The sequence below is a fragment of the Condylura cristata genome, unplaced genomic scaffold, assembly GCF_000260355.1.
Source record: "Condylura cristata isolate star-nosed mole 26May11 unplaced genomic scaffold, ConCri1.0 scaffold00005, whole genome shotgun sequence".
Classification (NCBI taxonomy): domain Eukaryota; kingdom Metazoa; phylum Chordata; class Mammalia; order Eulipotyphla; family Talpidae; genus Condylura; species Condylura cristata.
This window is the reverse complement of record NW_004567106.1, coordinates 24,475,774-24,490,729: the sequence shown is the minus strand read 5'-3', so window position 1 is coordinate 24,490,729 and position 14,956 is coordinate 24,475,774. Positions and strand designations below refer to the sequence as shown.

General features: G+C 36.5%; 1 protein-coding gene across 2 annotated transcripts in view; it reads right to left on the bottom strand.

Moving 5' to 3' along the window:
* KLHL7 (kelch-like family member 7) overlaps positions 1–14,956 on the bottom strand; it is a 55,771-nt gene that overhangs the window by 23,827 nt on the left and 16,988 nt on the right. For both annotated transcript variants that reach the window (XM_004676765.2, XM_012721060.1), the window contains 6 exons: positions 13,482–13,584; positions 12,242–12,335; positions 11,846–11,970; positions 9,673–9,848; positions 7,729–7,903; positions 1,165–1,307 (listed from right to left, as the gene is read on the bottom strand). In XM_004676765.2, coding sequence (XP_004676822.1) covers positions 1,165–1,307; positions 7,729–7,903; positions 9,673–9,848; positions 11,846–11,970; positions 12,242–12,335; positions 13,482–13,584 — 816 coding nt within the window. The remainder of the gene's footprint in view (positions 1–1,164; positions 1,308–7,728; positions 7,904–9,672; positions 9,849–11,845; positions 11,971–12,241; positions 12,336–13,481; positions 13,585–14,956) is intronic.

The window sequence follows — 14,956 nt, the reverse complement described above, 5'->3', positions numbered from 1 at the left end:
ATACAGGATTCCAGCTATATCTTCCCTCCACAATCTGATACTTCCTCAGTGGGTTTATGAATGACTACAGTGGTAGTGAAAGAGGCTGTATAAGGCAGTGGTTATAAAAGTCCCAATGGACTTTCTTTTCATAGGGCCCTAGTGACTAGCCACTGCTGGCTAGTGTTTACTTTATCAGCATATTGATAAGCCCTTGATTTGTTACCATATCTTCAGGAAACCAGTTTGTTACCTAATAGCAGATTAACTACACTTGAACTCTTCCACTGCTGAAGGGACAATATTCTATCTACATTGGTATTGCTACTTCTTGAGGATTTCGATTGGCCTTTGCTGTCTTTTGCACATTTTACACCTCCACCATGTGTGATATTAAAAATTCCTTGTATATCACCACTACAGTATTACATAGCATGCTTTCATGAACCCATTTCACAGAGAAAGATCAGACAAGTGTCTGGTGACAATGGTAAGCTCTAGACTCAAGTATCTCTATCATCAAATAAAATGATGAGGTAGATCATTATATACTTAAGAGTCAAAACCAGTTATGGATATTACCTTGACAATTTAGGTTGCTATCTTTTAGGACTGTTATATTTGTTCTGCCTCAGCAACATATATTGTGCCAGAAAATATGGCATTAACCTTTCCATAGGCAAAAAATACAGGCCTAAGAAACATGGGGGAAGAAACATGAGTAGATGAAGAACACTACTAAATTATTTTTTAAAAAATTGTGTTCCTAGGTCTATGACTCGGGCTCAATTTGTGTAACATATACTAGCAAACAAATTAAAACTAGGAAACTGGAAAAGATGGTAGAATTACAATTTTATCTCTTTTTTAGTGGTTTTCAAAATTTTCTAGATGACTTTATACTAAACATAATTACTAAAGAGTGAAACACATCTAGTTCCAAAAACAGATTTTCATTGAAAATGACATCTAAGGAAAGTAAGAAGTGGCAGTGAAGGCAAAGAGTTGCTAACAAAAATGAGATAAGACAGGATAGTTTTCATTTTTCTTTGACAATGGTAACTATTTTGTACTCAAGAGCAATTATGGAAACATAAATATAACATTTCTAAAAGGCATGCATTGTAATTACTAATCATAGGTATCTATGTCCTCAGTATGTCTTGAAAAAAAAAAATTAGTTACCTTTGGGTTAAAATATCTACAGGACTGTGGTTGGGAGCCTCCAAATAGGGCTATGCGGTAGTCGTGTTTCTTTCTCCTAGGCCTTGTGCCTTCTACCAGTTCTTCTCTATCCTCTGGAGACAGCAGATGATATCGCATTCCACCTGTAGAGAAATGCATGGCAACTCTTCAAAAACTTCAGGCATTATAATGCTTGAAAAGGAAATATCCCAAGGCTATAGGGGGTTTTATTTCTGTAGCAGTTTTCTATTATTCTTCTACAGTATTCAAGGAAAGTGAGAGGGAGAGGCAAAAGTACAAGTAACCAAGTCCTGATCAGCTTATTTTTCCCAGTAATTACCATTATTCTAAATTTGCCAAACCTATTTACTACATATCATCGAATTATCTGACTCTCCAGGCCAAAACTACCAAAGTAATAATTATTGCAAAGTAGATCTCTTAACTCTGCTGTTCTCAATGTTAGCTGTAGATTAGAATCACCAGGAAAGTTATGAAATTGTACATGGGTCCTACCACAGATCAATTACATCAAAGTATATGGTATAAGGCTCAGGCATTAGTATTGTCACTTTGAATTGTGGTTTAAAGACCAGCAGCTTCAACATGTAGGAGCTTGTTAGAAACCCCAGATTCCAGAAGCTGCACTAGCTTTACAAAATCAGAATCCACAGATTGAACAAAATCTCAAAGTAATTTAGATGTACATAAAAACATGAGGTGTATTTATCAAATGCAACAAAAATTTACAACTATTGTGATCTAAAAGTGAACTCTTTCTCTTCTGGGCAGATGGGGCATAAAGGATGGCCAGAGCACACAGGGTAGGGCAAACACAGTGGTAGAATATTGGCTCACAGGGTATTTAGTCCAATATGCAAGCAGGTAACTTGCACCTGTGTCTGTGTCCAAACACATGTGAGTATGGTGAAGAGTGAAGACCACACACTCCCCCAGTTTTGTTGATCCATGTGACTACCCATTGCTTGGGGTAGTGCACATCAAGAAACTTCCTGGCAGCGAGAAGTTCTTAAAGAAGGAAAAGGTTTCCTGTAGTGGTCTAATTTTGATGAAACGGTTGAACAGCGTGCATTAAGTTCAATGAGAGCTTTGTTGATATGAACAGGAGTACCAAAGAAGGGAAGATGGTTGTGGAGGTCACCACAGTGCAGTGTTTTTCATCAACTTCACCGTCCCCATTTTGATCTAGAAGTGCTAGGTGTCTGGTCCATCCCAAGAACCTTTGATGAAGAGAGGGTGGCCATGCAGATCAAGGGATGTTTTATATGAAGGTCAGCCTGATCCAGGATTTCTCTGACAAGTGTGCTTACGGTAGAAATGAGTGAAATAAGAACCCTCTCTTATTCATTTATGTGAGTCCTACCTTCTGCCACCTTCATGCATGTTTACTGGAAAGCATTTATCTCATGGTACCAATGATAAGAAATGAGCAGCTTATATGGGAAAAAAAAAAAAAACTTTTACCATAGCAATTTCTCTGTCTCATAAATGGCTATTTAAAATTAGAAATTGTTTTAAGGTATCATATCAAGTCAATTTAGGAAAGGTAGACTGTTCAATAAATATTGTGATATGGAAAAAAAGGACCTGTGTCACATACTTTACTCTAAAGCAAATTCCAGATTAATAGAATATTGAAGTATGCAAAAAAAATCTGATGAATATACAAAGAGATAAAAAACAAGGAAGAAAAGAAAGAAATACAGAGTTTAAGTACACAAAATTTTGTTTAAGGTAAATTATTGCATGGTAAGATGAAAAGACAATGACATTCTAGGGCAACATTCATAAATTACATAAAAGACAAATTTAAATTTGTCTTTATTTAAAAAAATCCTAGTAATTAATAAGATTAAGACCAGCAATCTAACAAAAAATTAGATGAAGTCTCTGAATTCAGTTTACAGAAAAAAGAACTACAAACAAATCTTAAAAGATGCTTAATTGCTTTAGTTACAGAAAGAGTAATTAGAGTCATACTTCATGAGCTCAGACAACAGAAAGAGTAATTAGAGTCATACTTCATGAGATTGGACAAGATCAAACTGTAACAGAGGGTATGAAAAAGATACGAAAAGCAGAAACATTTATTACTATGAGGATGTGGAAGGGCACAACTATCTGGAGGGCAAGAGTGTGACCAACAAAAATGACAAATGCATACACCTTTTAAAATTAATTACCCTTTTAGGAGGTAAAAGGGTAAAATTAATTATCCTTTTATGGACCTAAATTTCAGTTGTGGAGTGGCCAAAAAGCATGGTATGTGCATACAAATATGGCATATCAGATTTGGAGAACAGTTTTTGAGTAAATGAAAATCAGTTTCAATGATATTCCATGTGGCTATTAAGAAGAATGAGGGGGCTCTCCCTGGTGGCACAAAGGGTTAAAGAGCTGCACTATGAAGCTCTCCACAGTCACTGCAGCACGAGTTCTATCACTGGCCAGGGAGGTGACCCACATGGCTCGGCAGACCTCTCCTGACCCGCCCACTGCTTCCCTCAGCAGTGTATTTCGGTGCATATGCCTGTTCTGTTCCCCACTCTGTCTCTGGTGAATCTTCTCACCCACCACACCTCTGACCTGTACCCCAGTTCTGTAAGCATAAATAAATAAATCTTTAGGAAAAAAAGAAGAAGAAGAATGAGGAAGGGTAATATGTACACCTGGAATAATCTCTAAGACATAATGTGGAATGAAAAAAAAAAAGCAAGATTTAGAACAGTACACAGAATGTGATACCATTTGTATTTTTAAAATTTGCCTGTGAGTGGTTGCATGCAGACTCAAGACATCTGTGGAAAAATATACAAGATAACAACAGTAACCTTCAGCATAGGTGATGAAGAAGAGGTAAGAACAGGGGTAGAGAGAGGCCCTCTTTACTTTTCATGTTTTTTACTTTTCATGTGTTTTTGAATTGAATATGATGTGCAGTGCATTGATCCCAAAGTAAACTAATTCTCAAAGTAAATTGCCTTGGACTTTATAAAGAAAGATACCGGGTTTGGAGAACAGTTTTTGAACGAATGAAATCAGTTTCAATTATTTAGCATTTCCTTCCATTGCAGTATAAGTACTCTGCATTAGAATAGCTAAGAAACCTCAGCAGCCAAGGCTCTAGGGCAGGGTCAGCATATTTTTTTATAGTCAGATAGTGAATAGTTTAGGTTTTTTTAGGCTACCTATGCTTCCTGCTACATATATTTTTAGCTCAAGGCTGGCTCTAGTCTGTGGAGAATCATTTACTGACCTTGCCCCTATCTTCTCAAACTAGGTCTAAGACAGCGGTTCCCTGAGCAATGACACCAAAAAATTTATTAGAAATCCCTAAATTAGGTCCCTCCCTGGTGGCACAGTGGGTTAAAGCGCAGCACTGAGAAGTGCAGCACTGAGAAGTTGGCCGTGGCTGCCCCTAAGTTTGATCCCCGTCTCTAGGTGATTCATGTCCAGTCACAGACCTCCTGTCTCGCCGCTGCTCCTCTCAGCTGTGTACTGATCAATATGCCTGCTGTACTCCCTGCTGTGTTTCTGGTGAATCCTCTCACCGCCCCTGCACCTCTGGCCTGTACTTCAGTTCTTGTATGCATAAATAAATCAATCTTAAAAAACAAACCCCAATTTCATACTACCCCAGATCTTCTGAACAGGAAACTCTGGGGTTTGCTCTAGAACACCACATACTCCACAAGTAAACTGGAATCAATGAATATAACATTAACAAGAAAAGACAGGGAGCAGGAAGGAAGAGACAATTTCCAGGCAACAGGACACAGGGTGAAAGTGGTTGACTTTGAGTTGTGGCTCCTCACAGGTAGGCTTTTTCTCTATGAGGATAGGGTTAGGAACAACACCTGGCATCTTTCTGAGCCACTCCTTAGGCTGATTTCTTTGGGTGTCAATCCTTTGAGCCTTAGCTATCATCATTCGTAAATTCTGAATAAAAACTTGCTCTGATCCTGTTACAGGACAGGGAGAGGGGACCTCAAAACCCCCAAACCTGCCCATTCTAAAAAGGTTTTGACATGCATCATATCCCAAGACAAACCATACTTTAGTGGGTAAGGCCTTCAATGGGAAGGAACTTTAATGCATTTGGTGTGCAATACAGAAAAGGGGAAGAATATAATTTTCAAATCAATCATCCAAAGTTACCCATCCCCTCATGGGTAAATGTCCAGCCAAATAGCCTCTGAGAACTGAAAGCCTGCCACAACTCTAAGGCACCTCCTGGTGGGGACCCATAGATGAGGGTTGAAACAACCAGGAGTCTGGAAGGAAAAGAGCAAAATCAAGATAAAAGCTGCCATTGTTAACCTCTCCATAGGTCTTTCACCCACATCTGTTTTAACCAGTTCAAGACCAAAAAACAAGCAGTTTCTTCACATGTCTCTCTGTTCCAAGTGTCTCCTTTTGTTCATCCTTCTACCTTCCTTCCCCAGTCTCCTCTCCAGCTTCTTCCCCTCCCTGCTCAGCTCTACCCTCCATTAGGTGGGGCAGGGAACTTGGAACTTCCCCTCTTCTAGTCCTTGGAGGTGATTCTGTGTTCTTCAGCTTTATTTTATATCTCATTATATTTTAGCTATTACATTATTTAATTTAGTTTTCTTTTTAAATTCCCCCTCTCAAAGGCAGCATTGGATCAGATGAGGCTAACTGACCATCTAGAGAAAGGAGGTTGGAGATCTTTCCTGCATTTAGTTCTGCCTTGTCCCCCAAAGCTTGAAGATTTTCAGCTGCTTGTGGTTCATCAAGGAATTTTAGAACAACCCAATTCCTTATTTTAAAAAAAGGGAGAGAAGAACAATGGGCCTCCCGATGCTTATCATCACTTAACATCAAGAAATGTAAAACAAAACCATAGTGAGATGCCCCCTCATACCCATGAGAATGACCTATGTCAAAAGGTCCAAAAACAAAAAGTGCTGACACTGGGTATAGAGAAAAAGGGAATCCCCTTCTACAACTATGGAAATGTAGACTGTCTGAGTTCCTATGGAAAACAGTACAGTAATTTTTCAAAAGATTTAAAAATGGATCTGCCATATGATGCAGCAATTCCACTCTAGGTATCTACCTGAATAATACAAAAACACTAACTCAAAGGGATATATGTGCACATCTATGTTCATTGCAGCACTATTTACAATTGTGAAGACATGGAAACAACTTAAGTGCCCAAAGAGTTGAGTGGATCAGGAAGATGTGGTATAGATACACAATGGAATACTACTCAGTTATTTAAAAAGATAAAATGTTTTCATTTGTGTCAAGATGGATGGAATTGGAGGGGCTTATGCAAAACAAAAGACATCAGAAGAAGACAAATACTGATGATTTCATTCTTATACGGATAATAGAGAAACAAGACAAAGGGACAGGGTCTCCCTGGTGGCCCCGGGGTTAAAGTCTCAGCACTCTCAAACTACTGCCAGCTACTATAGTACAAGATCAATCCCTGGCCAGGGAGGTGACCCACACGGTGCAGTAGACTTCTCTGATTTTGCCAGCTGCTCCCCACAGAAGTCTATTTTTGGAGACCTGCCTGTTTTGCTCCCTACTCTGTTTCTGGTGAGTCCTCTCACCCCCCCCCATATTTCTGGTCTATACCCCAGTTCTAGAATGCATAAATAAACAAATTTTTTTAAAAAAGAAAAGAAATCTGATTACAGAATTAAAGCTACCAGATAGGGAGGGAGTGAATGACAAGCAAAATGGTGGTGATGGGTGGAGAGGGTACCCGATTGTGGTAGAGGACTGTGGGTGCCTTGGTGGTAGCTTTTGTGTGGTAATGAACATTTGAAGGGGTTTGAACCCATATCGCTGTCTCATATACAGTGTTGTATACCATTGTTACCTCAGCAAGAAATACAATAAAACAAACTAACCAAACAACAAAAAATGCTGTTTTACTCATTAACCACAACAGAAAGCACACTGATAATGATGAAATATTTTAAAAAATTGTCCAATACAGACAATATGCTATTTATGTGTAGATAAAAAAATATAGAAGATAGGGCCTCTCTGTATTTCTATGAAATACAAAAAAAGCGAAACAGTTTAATGTATACAGAACTTTATTAAGTAGCATTTTTTACAGCGGTATTAAAGGTTAGGGCTTAACCGATAAGTCAAGAAAAACAAGTAAATTAAGAAAAGTGTGTCAATTATTAGCTTCAGTCCTCCCCTCCATTAAAAAAAAAAAAAGGCTGTTTAGGAAAGAAAATTTAATTACTTAGTATACTATTTACCTAAATAAAGTAAAAAAGAAAAGAGTAGAAATAAAATACAAGAAAGCTACCACATATACAAAAGGAGAAAAAGATAAATAATTTTTACCTTCTATCACATACATGCCTATACAGGGTTAAGTTTCCACCAAGTAGATAGCAGAGAACCTCACTGAATTAATTATCAGGAAGAGCAAAGTCTTGAATGTTTCTCCCTGGCTACTGAGTTTGATCCACTCTACAGTGTTTTAAACCAAGAGAAGTAGATTACAAGACCAGGTTATAAATGGATATTAAGACAACTTACTTATCACCATCTTAAGGCATTCAGGATTGTCTTGAATAAGTGGTTCAGCTTGTACTGTTTTACTTAAAAAATTCTTTGATATAAGAGGAAACCTGACTTTAGCAAGTATATCAACCATAAATGGCTGGCGATTAGGTTCATCATATTTCAACCACCTGACTGCAGCATCATAAACCTAAGGAGAAAAACAAAAACAGCAAGGCAACTTTAGATGGCGGCAGTATTTCTAGTTACTGATGTTTACTTACTCTCACACTACACCGAAGGGGAGAATATCATAAAGTCACTTATTCCCAATATTTTATTCAGATATCTCTTTTAACTCACCCACCCCCCAGTGCTCTGTTATATTTTAGAATAGTTAATACATTGCTCTACTTGTTCTTGTAGGTAGTATAATTTTAAATCTAATTGCTATTATATAATGACAGGAAGAATGTTATATTTGTGATCTTTTTAAAACAAAGTAGTTTCCTTTTAAAAAGGAGACATGAGACTTTAAGTTCCTGAGTTATTAACAGACTTACTTACTTTCCAGATAGTTACTTTACTTTAAGATATAAAAACCCCTATATTCATAGGGCCTCCCTGGTGACAGAGGGGTTAAAGACACTGCACTAAATTCTTATTCCTGGGACTTTGTTTCTTGTGGCACTTGGATATTTTTAGATACTTATTAAATAATAGTTTTAGATTTACAGGAAAGCAGCAAAGATAGTACAGAGTTCCCATGTTCCCTGCATCCAACTGTTAAGATATTAGATTAGCATGATCTAAATCAAAAGATACATTATTATTAACTAATCACCTAATATTCTTTTCTGTCCCACAATCCTTAAAGCTACTACATTATATTTAGTCATTTTATCACTTTAGGCTCTTCTACACCATTACAGTTTCTTAAGATTTTTGTTTGTTTTTGATGACCTTCTGAGTTCTGTAAGTGTCTCTCAATTTGGATTGTCTGATGTTCTTCTCAAGATCAGATGAGGGTGATCTTGACAATCACGAGGGTGACATGTCAATCTCACTATTTTGTATCCAAGATGCATGTTAGTAATCAACATTCACTTTTCAAGCATAAAGTAGAATTCATCAGATTTCTTCAGTCTAAAGCTACTTGGGCCATGAAGAATACTGGCTGGACAAAAGAACATGATTCTTTGTAGATCTTTTATCTTTTATCTTTATAACAAAAATAACTCAGAGCCTATGACTTTCCTTAGTTTCCTATTGTTAGTATAACAAATGATCACAAACTTAGTGGATTATAATATAGAAAAGGATGTGAGACTTAGGAGTTAAGTAAATACTTGCATATCAAAGTGTCCCTCTACCCCCACCAGACTTCCACCTCTGGCAGTTTACCTGACTGTTTTGGAGGTGAGAATCCAAAATGGGTGACAATGAGCTAAAAATCACTCTGTCAGCTGGGTTGACTGAAGGCTTTAGAGAAACCTTCTCTTGCCTTTTCCAGTATTAGCAGCAATCAGCGTTCCTTGGCTGGTGGCCCATCCTCCATCTTCTAAGACAGCCCTGGCTGGTCAAGTCAAGCCTTTCTTACACTGTATGTTTCTGATACTTCCTCTTTTGTCTCTTTCTTCCACATTTAAAGATACTTATGATTATGTAGGCCCACCAGAATAATCTCATCCCAAGATTCTCAACTTAACCACATCTTTTTAGTCCCATTTGTCTTATAAGATAACATATTTAAAGGATTTAGACATGAAGATATTGTTTTGCTTAGCATGTAGCCTCTCAAATACCTTGTAAACACTCATGATTGCTCTGCCTATGAAACAGAATTCGAATACTTTGTTTAATGTAAAGAACACCTTCTCTCCTAGCATGATTCTTTTCCTTGCCATGCATCCAAATGAGGTAGAAAAAATAAATAAGGACATTTTTACTAGGAAAAAGACAAGAATGTAATTTAGCCACCTGATCCTCAGCTCTCACAGTTAGAGTATCCTGGTTGAGAAGATGCGTGACTCGCTTCACATCAAGTTGCAGAAATTCATCCGTTTTGTAAACTTCAGTAAAATGCTGATGGATAAAGTCATCTGCAGTTGCTTTCAATTCAGGACAGTCCAGACACTCTGCTAGCACACTTATACCTAAATACAGAAAGAATATAAAAGAACAGAATGTCGAGTTTTAAGAAAAGCAAATACCATTCAAGATAAATTATGATTTCAGGGAAATAAGACTGACTGAATTTCATAAATTCAGCTACCATGGGTTGCTTTATCACTTGTAGAAGTTAAATTATTGGAAGCTTTGAGCAAAGAGAATTGACAAATGTTGAGAACAGGAATTCCATCTGCTCTAAGGGAGAGCTATGTTAAACAGAAAGCAAGTTCCCTGAGTACTGCGCAGCTACATACACTTAGCGCAACTATGTTTGCCACAGGCTTAGCTAGCGTTTCAGGCTGCTAGGCTTTCCTTCCTTCCAGCTTTGTAATCAATGATGGCAGAAGGCACCCATTTAGGGTAACTCCTACATGGTTTCAGAAGCCCAAAGCCTAAAACGTTTTTAGCATCATTTGCTCCAGATTCCACACTATGCTTTGTGCTGTCATACTTACTCCCTTTCTAGTTGAATCACCCCAGGAGGAAATTTAGAGTGCCAGGAAGTTAGGAAAATATATTTAACTTATCATCTTCTAAAAACTTCAAGTGATTACCCTTTTACAATAAAATTTTATGAGACCTTTATTTAAATAAGTGGAAACAAATTTAAATCTCAGGAATATAAATCTTATTAACAAATGGAGCCCCAAACTATAGCCCAGGCATTTGGAAAGATTCAGCCCAGAATATCTTTCTTAGATAGATGGGTTTAGAGATTGGTTTCCAATTCTTGATATAGGGATCTTTGTGTAGGCCAGGGCTGCCTCAAAAATAAATAAATAAATAAATAAATAAATAATTCATCAGTATATTCACTTGCATAGCTATTTCCCCTCCTGCTCCAACTTGCCCAATTCTTTTTCACAATGCCAAGTATAATTTCATTCTCATACCTTTTATGTGGCTTTTATATCCATCACCCCCGCCTCTCCAATTTCTTCCTGCTTCCTTCCCACCTGCCTTCCATTATCTTTTTCTCTGCACTCACAGTGGAAGTATGTGCTAGACAAAGTAATGAGCTGTCAGTAGGAAAGGAGCCTACAAAATCACAAATAAGGAAGCTTGCAGTGTTTCTCAAGCCTCTCTCTTAACATCAAGATGTAGAAATTCATCAATTTGTAAACTGCCTGTGTGTTCCTGTCATCAGCACCCCTATTTCTTCCATGGGTAAAAATTGTTATCACTGGTTGAATTCTCAGGTTTCTCCCTTTGTTCTCTTTGATTCCACTTTGCTTTCTCTCTCTTTCCTAACACTTTTACCCTGATAGTCTTGGCCTTTGAATCACAGCAAGGATAGAAAAAGTAATTACAAAGGTCAGTTATGTGCCACTAAGGATCATCTCATATTTAAAACTGATATCATACCCCTAAAACTGATTCTGATCAACTTTCTCTGCTTCTTCTGACACCAAACATATTTACATTATTAATAGTATGTTTTTTTTTTAAATTATTGCATTTAAAGTGGGGTGGTACATACAGTACTCATTTAATTAGCATCTTAATTTACAGACTAGGACTCTTAAGTTTCTAGTACTAAACAGTTCACATATTTGACAATGCAATGAGGCAGCATGATGCAATAGTTAAGAAAAATATTACTTGAATTACAATCCCATCTTCTCCACAAACATAACTTCAGTTTCATCATCTGTGACAATTATGGCAATGATAAGTGCTTCACCAAGGTAACATTCATGTTTAAGTTATCACATATCATGATATGACTGCTAGAAATGCTTACTCCTAGTTCCAGATACATGAAGAGTTAAAACTTTTTACTAAGAATATTTTGTATCTTGGAAATACTGATTCAGGACTAATTGCCCATGTTAATATGTATTTCCATAAGCTCCTCCTAAAATATATTGCTATTAGATTTTTTATTGGACAATGTTTTTAAGATTAAATAAGCATCCTTAGCACCATGCTTCTTTTCTTTATTATACATTAAAGATTAAAAAAAAATCTGATCTCTTACCAAGACAATTTGAGGCATCAACTTGTTCTTTCAAAAAATCAACACACATTTTCTTCACAGGTTCAATCTGGTACTGGTTTGCTGCATCTAACAAAGACTGAACATTGTTGCTATTCACAGAAATTCTGTAATTAAGTTAAAGTGTCATTAGTTTCCTATAATTTTTTATTAATTAATAATGCTACTACAGAATATATCCTTACTAGTCCCTAAAATTAAATAAAAAAGAAAACCACTTCTCAGTTCTTGAGTTAGTATGGCATAGGATCCTCAAACATTTCTACCCTTGTAATTTTTAATTATGAAGAATTTGGAGCACAATAGCTACAACAATGCTTTACCATGACAGATCCCAATCTTGCTACTCCACAACAGAAATGACCCTTCTTAACTTACCTAGCAGTATAAGCAAATTCCACAAGTTGTTCAATAATGTCAGGCTCAGCATCTTTGAGTTCTACTTCAAAGGACTTTGATTCAAGCATGTTAGCTAAAATGAAGAAGTGTAAATAGGATGAGTAGTGCCACAATTTTAACTGACACAATATTCTGGATGATGTTAAATATGGAAAAGAATAATAGGACAAATATCTCAGATTCCTCAGAAGATTCCTCAGAAAGAGCATTATTATTTTTATAATAAATACACTCTCCACAGTTGAATTGTGCCTTAGTTAAAAATAATCAACCTTAAATCTTAGAAATTGCTGAATTACTGTACTTAAAAAAATTTCTAGTCAACAAAGGTATAAAGTGAGATTTAGTATTTCCAAACTCCTAAAATAACTTAGTAGCACTCATTTACTTTAGGTAAAATGTAAGCTAGAATGCAGTCTACTACATTCTAATGTAGTAAAGCCTCTAATGTAACTAGAATAAACTTATGAGAACAAGGTAATTTTTATGTATAGTCACTAAGACCTTGTAAAGCTCCATATTTCTCTAAAACCCTGGTAAGGAATCAGTATATTAAAGAGAAAATGAGGAAGAGATCCATTAAATAACCTAGCTTAACTTATAAAACAGTACTAATAACAGAAAGCAGTACTTGGACATAGTTCCCAGCTCCAAATCTAGGGTTCTTGCTAGAAAAAAATGTGTATGGTGTATATGTATCTGTTCTTTTGCCTTTCTAGCTGAAGATAAGAAAAAACAACAACAAAACACCCAGGCATTCAGTAGAAGCTGTAACTTGACTGATAAAGACATATAGCCTTTAGAGATTATAAAAGGACATTTGTCTTTTGATCAGTCATCAGCATTACCTAAGGTCTTCATTCTAGAAACTAGGAAAAGGGTTTATTTTCTTTCATGCCTAGTCCATTGTCATAGAAAAAATAATGATATGTTTTACCTTAAAATACTTACTTGTGGGAACTCCCTGGTGGTGCAGCGGGTTAAAGCACAGCACTGAGAAGCTAAAGACCCTTCAGCATGAGTTTGATCCCCGCCCCGGAGGTGACCCATATGGTGTGGCAGACCTCTCCTGACGCTGCTCCTCTCAACAGCGTCTTTGCCAGTTAGCCTGTTCTGCTCCCCACTCTGTCTCTGGTGAATCCTCTCTCTGCCCCTGTACCTCTGGCCTATACCCCAGCTCTGCATGCAACAATAAATAAATCTTAAAAAAAATACTTACTTGTGAACATTAAGTTAAAAAAATGACTGGCTGCAGCAAGAACAACACGATGAGCAGGTATCTTTCTTTCCTGGACCATAAGGATCACATCACACAGTGTTTTCTGATCAAGAAAGAAATAAATTAGAAGGGGTTCATTGGGCCTAGCTTAGCAAACATATAAACAAAAGGGGTGAAGTAAAGATGCTTATACTCAGAAAAGATTAGGGAAACCAAAAAGTTTTTTTCCTGACACAAATTATTAATTCTCTATGGGGACATAAATGACACAGCAGCAATATCCTTGATGGTTTTTCAGACACAGCAATCTATTTTCTTTCTCAGTTATCTATGCTTAATAGAATGGACATTGGATTTCCCAAGTAGATTTTGAGATCAAACTTGAAATATAACAGGTCAGATAGAAGAATGGACAAGCTGACTTTTCTTATTAACACTTCTCTCCAACACACTTCTGATAGGAGCTAGAGAGCAGCCACTTTTAACTTGTGTGTCTCTTTAGGTTGCTGAAAGAATGCAGGTCTATTTAAATAAAATGCTGGAAAAATGAAATAATAAAGAAATAAATTAAGGTTTACTGGAATCCTTAAAGATTAATTTTCAAGCAAAAAGCCCCCATATTTTTTGTCAAATAAAATTCCAATGTCTAAATTAAAGAAATGTATAGGTTAGGCTCAGAGAAAATTTAGTTTACAATATGTAAAGCATTCTCCTACTAAGCATGAGGAATATGAGGAAATATATTCAGAATAAAAAAAGTATCACTCAGGAGTCTATATAAAGGCTTAGTAGCTAAAAGGTATGACATGTTACAAATTTTCAGTATCTTACTGCAACTCTAATAGTTTCTGATAGATAAATCACTATTTCTTATTTTATTACTCCATGAGAAACAATCCAAAAGAAGGAAGTGGATGCCAAACTGGGCTAAGAGGTAAACAAAATTTTACTTACGTGCAGATTAAAGTTATTGTTATGCCAACAGCATATTTAATGAAAAATTTCAATTTCCTTTTATTTGAGGGAAAATTACAGAGTAGGAATAGCTTGCAGGGGATTTTGCTACATACCATACCAAACAATACTAGGTAGCAAAGTCAAGTTAACTATTTTGTTACTACCAAAACAAGCTGAGCTAGCTGCTTAAGAGAGGAAAAAGGGAGAAGGGGGAAAAAGGAAAGGAGGGAGGGAAAGAAAAAATTGACAAAATAGCGATCAAATCATAAAATAACAATCAAATCATATCACAGCATTCTCATGGGGAACAAATCTATGATTACTGATGGGAAATTTCAGAAAACATAGAGCTAAATCAAAATGTAGCAACAAATTGTTCCAAGGCATACTTGGCAAAGGGAGTTTAGTGGAATGAGCTTATAGCCACTGAAGAAACAAATCAATTTTTGTACAGTACCTCAGTCTAAGATTGGTCTCCAGCTGCATGTTAATATTTGGGGGTGGGTGGGTAAAGGGGA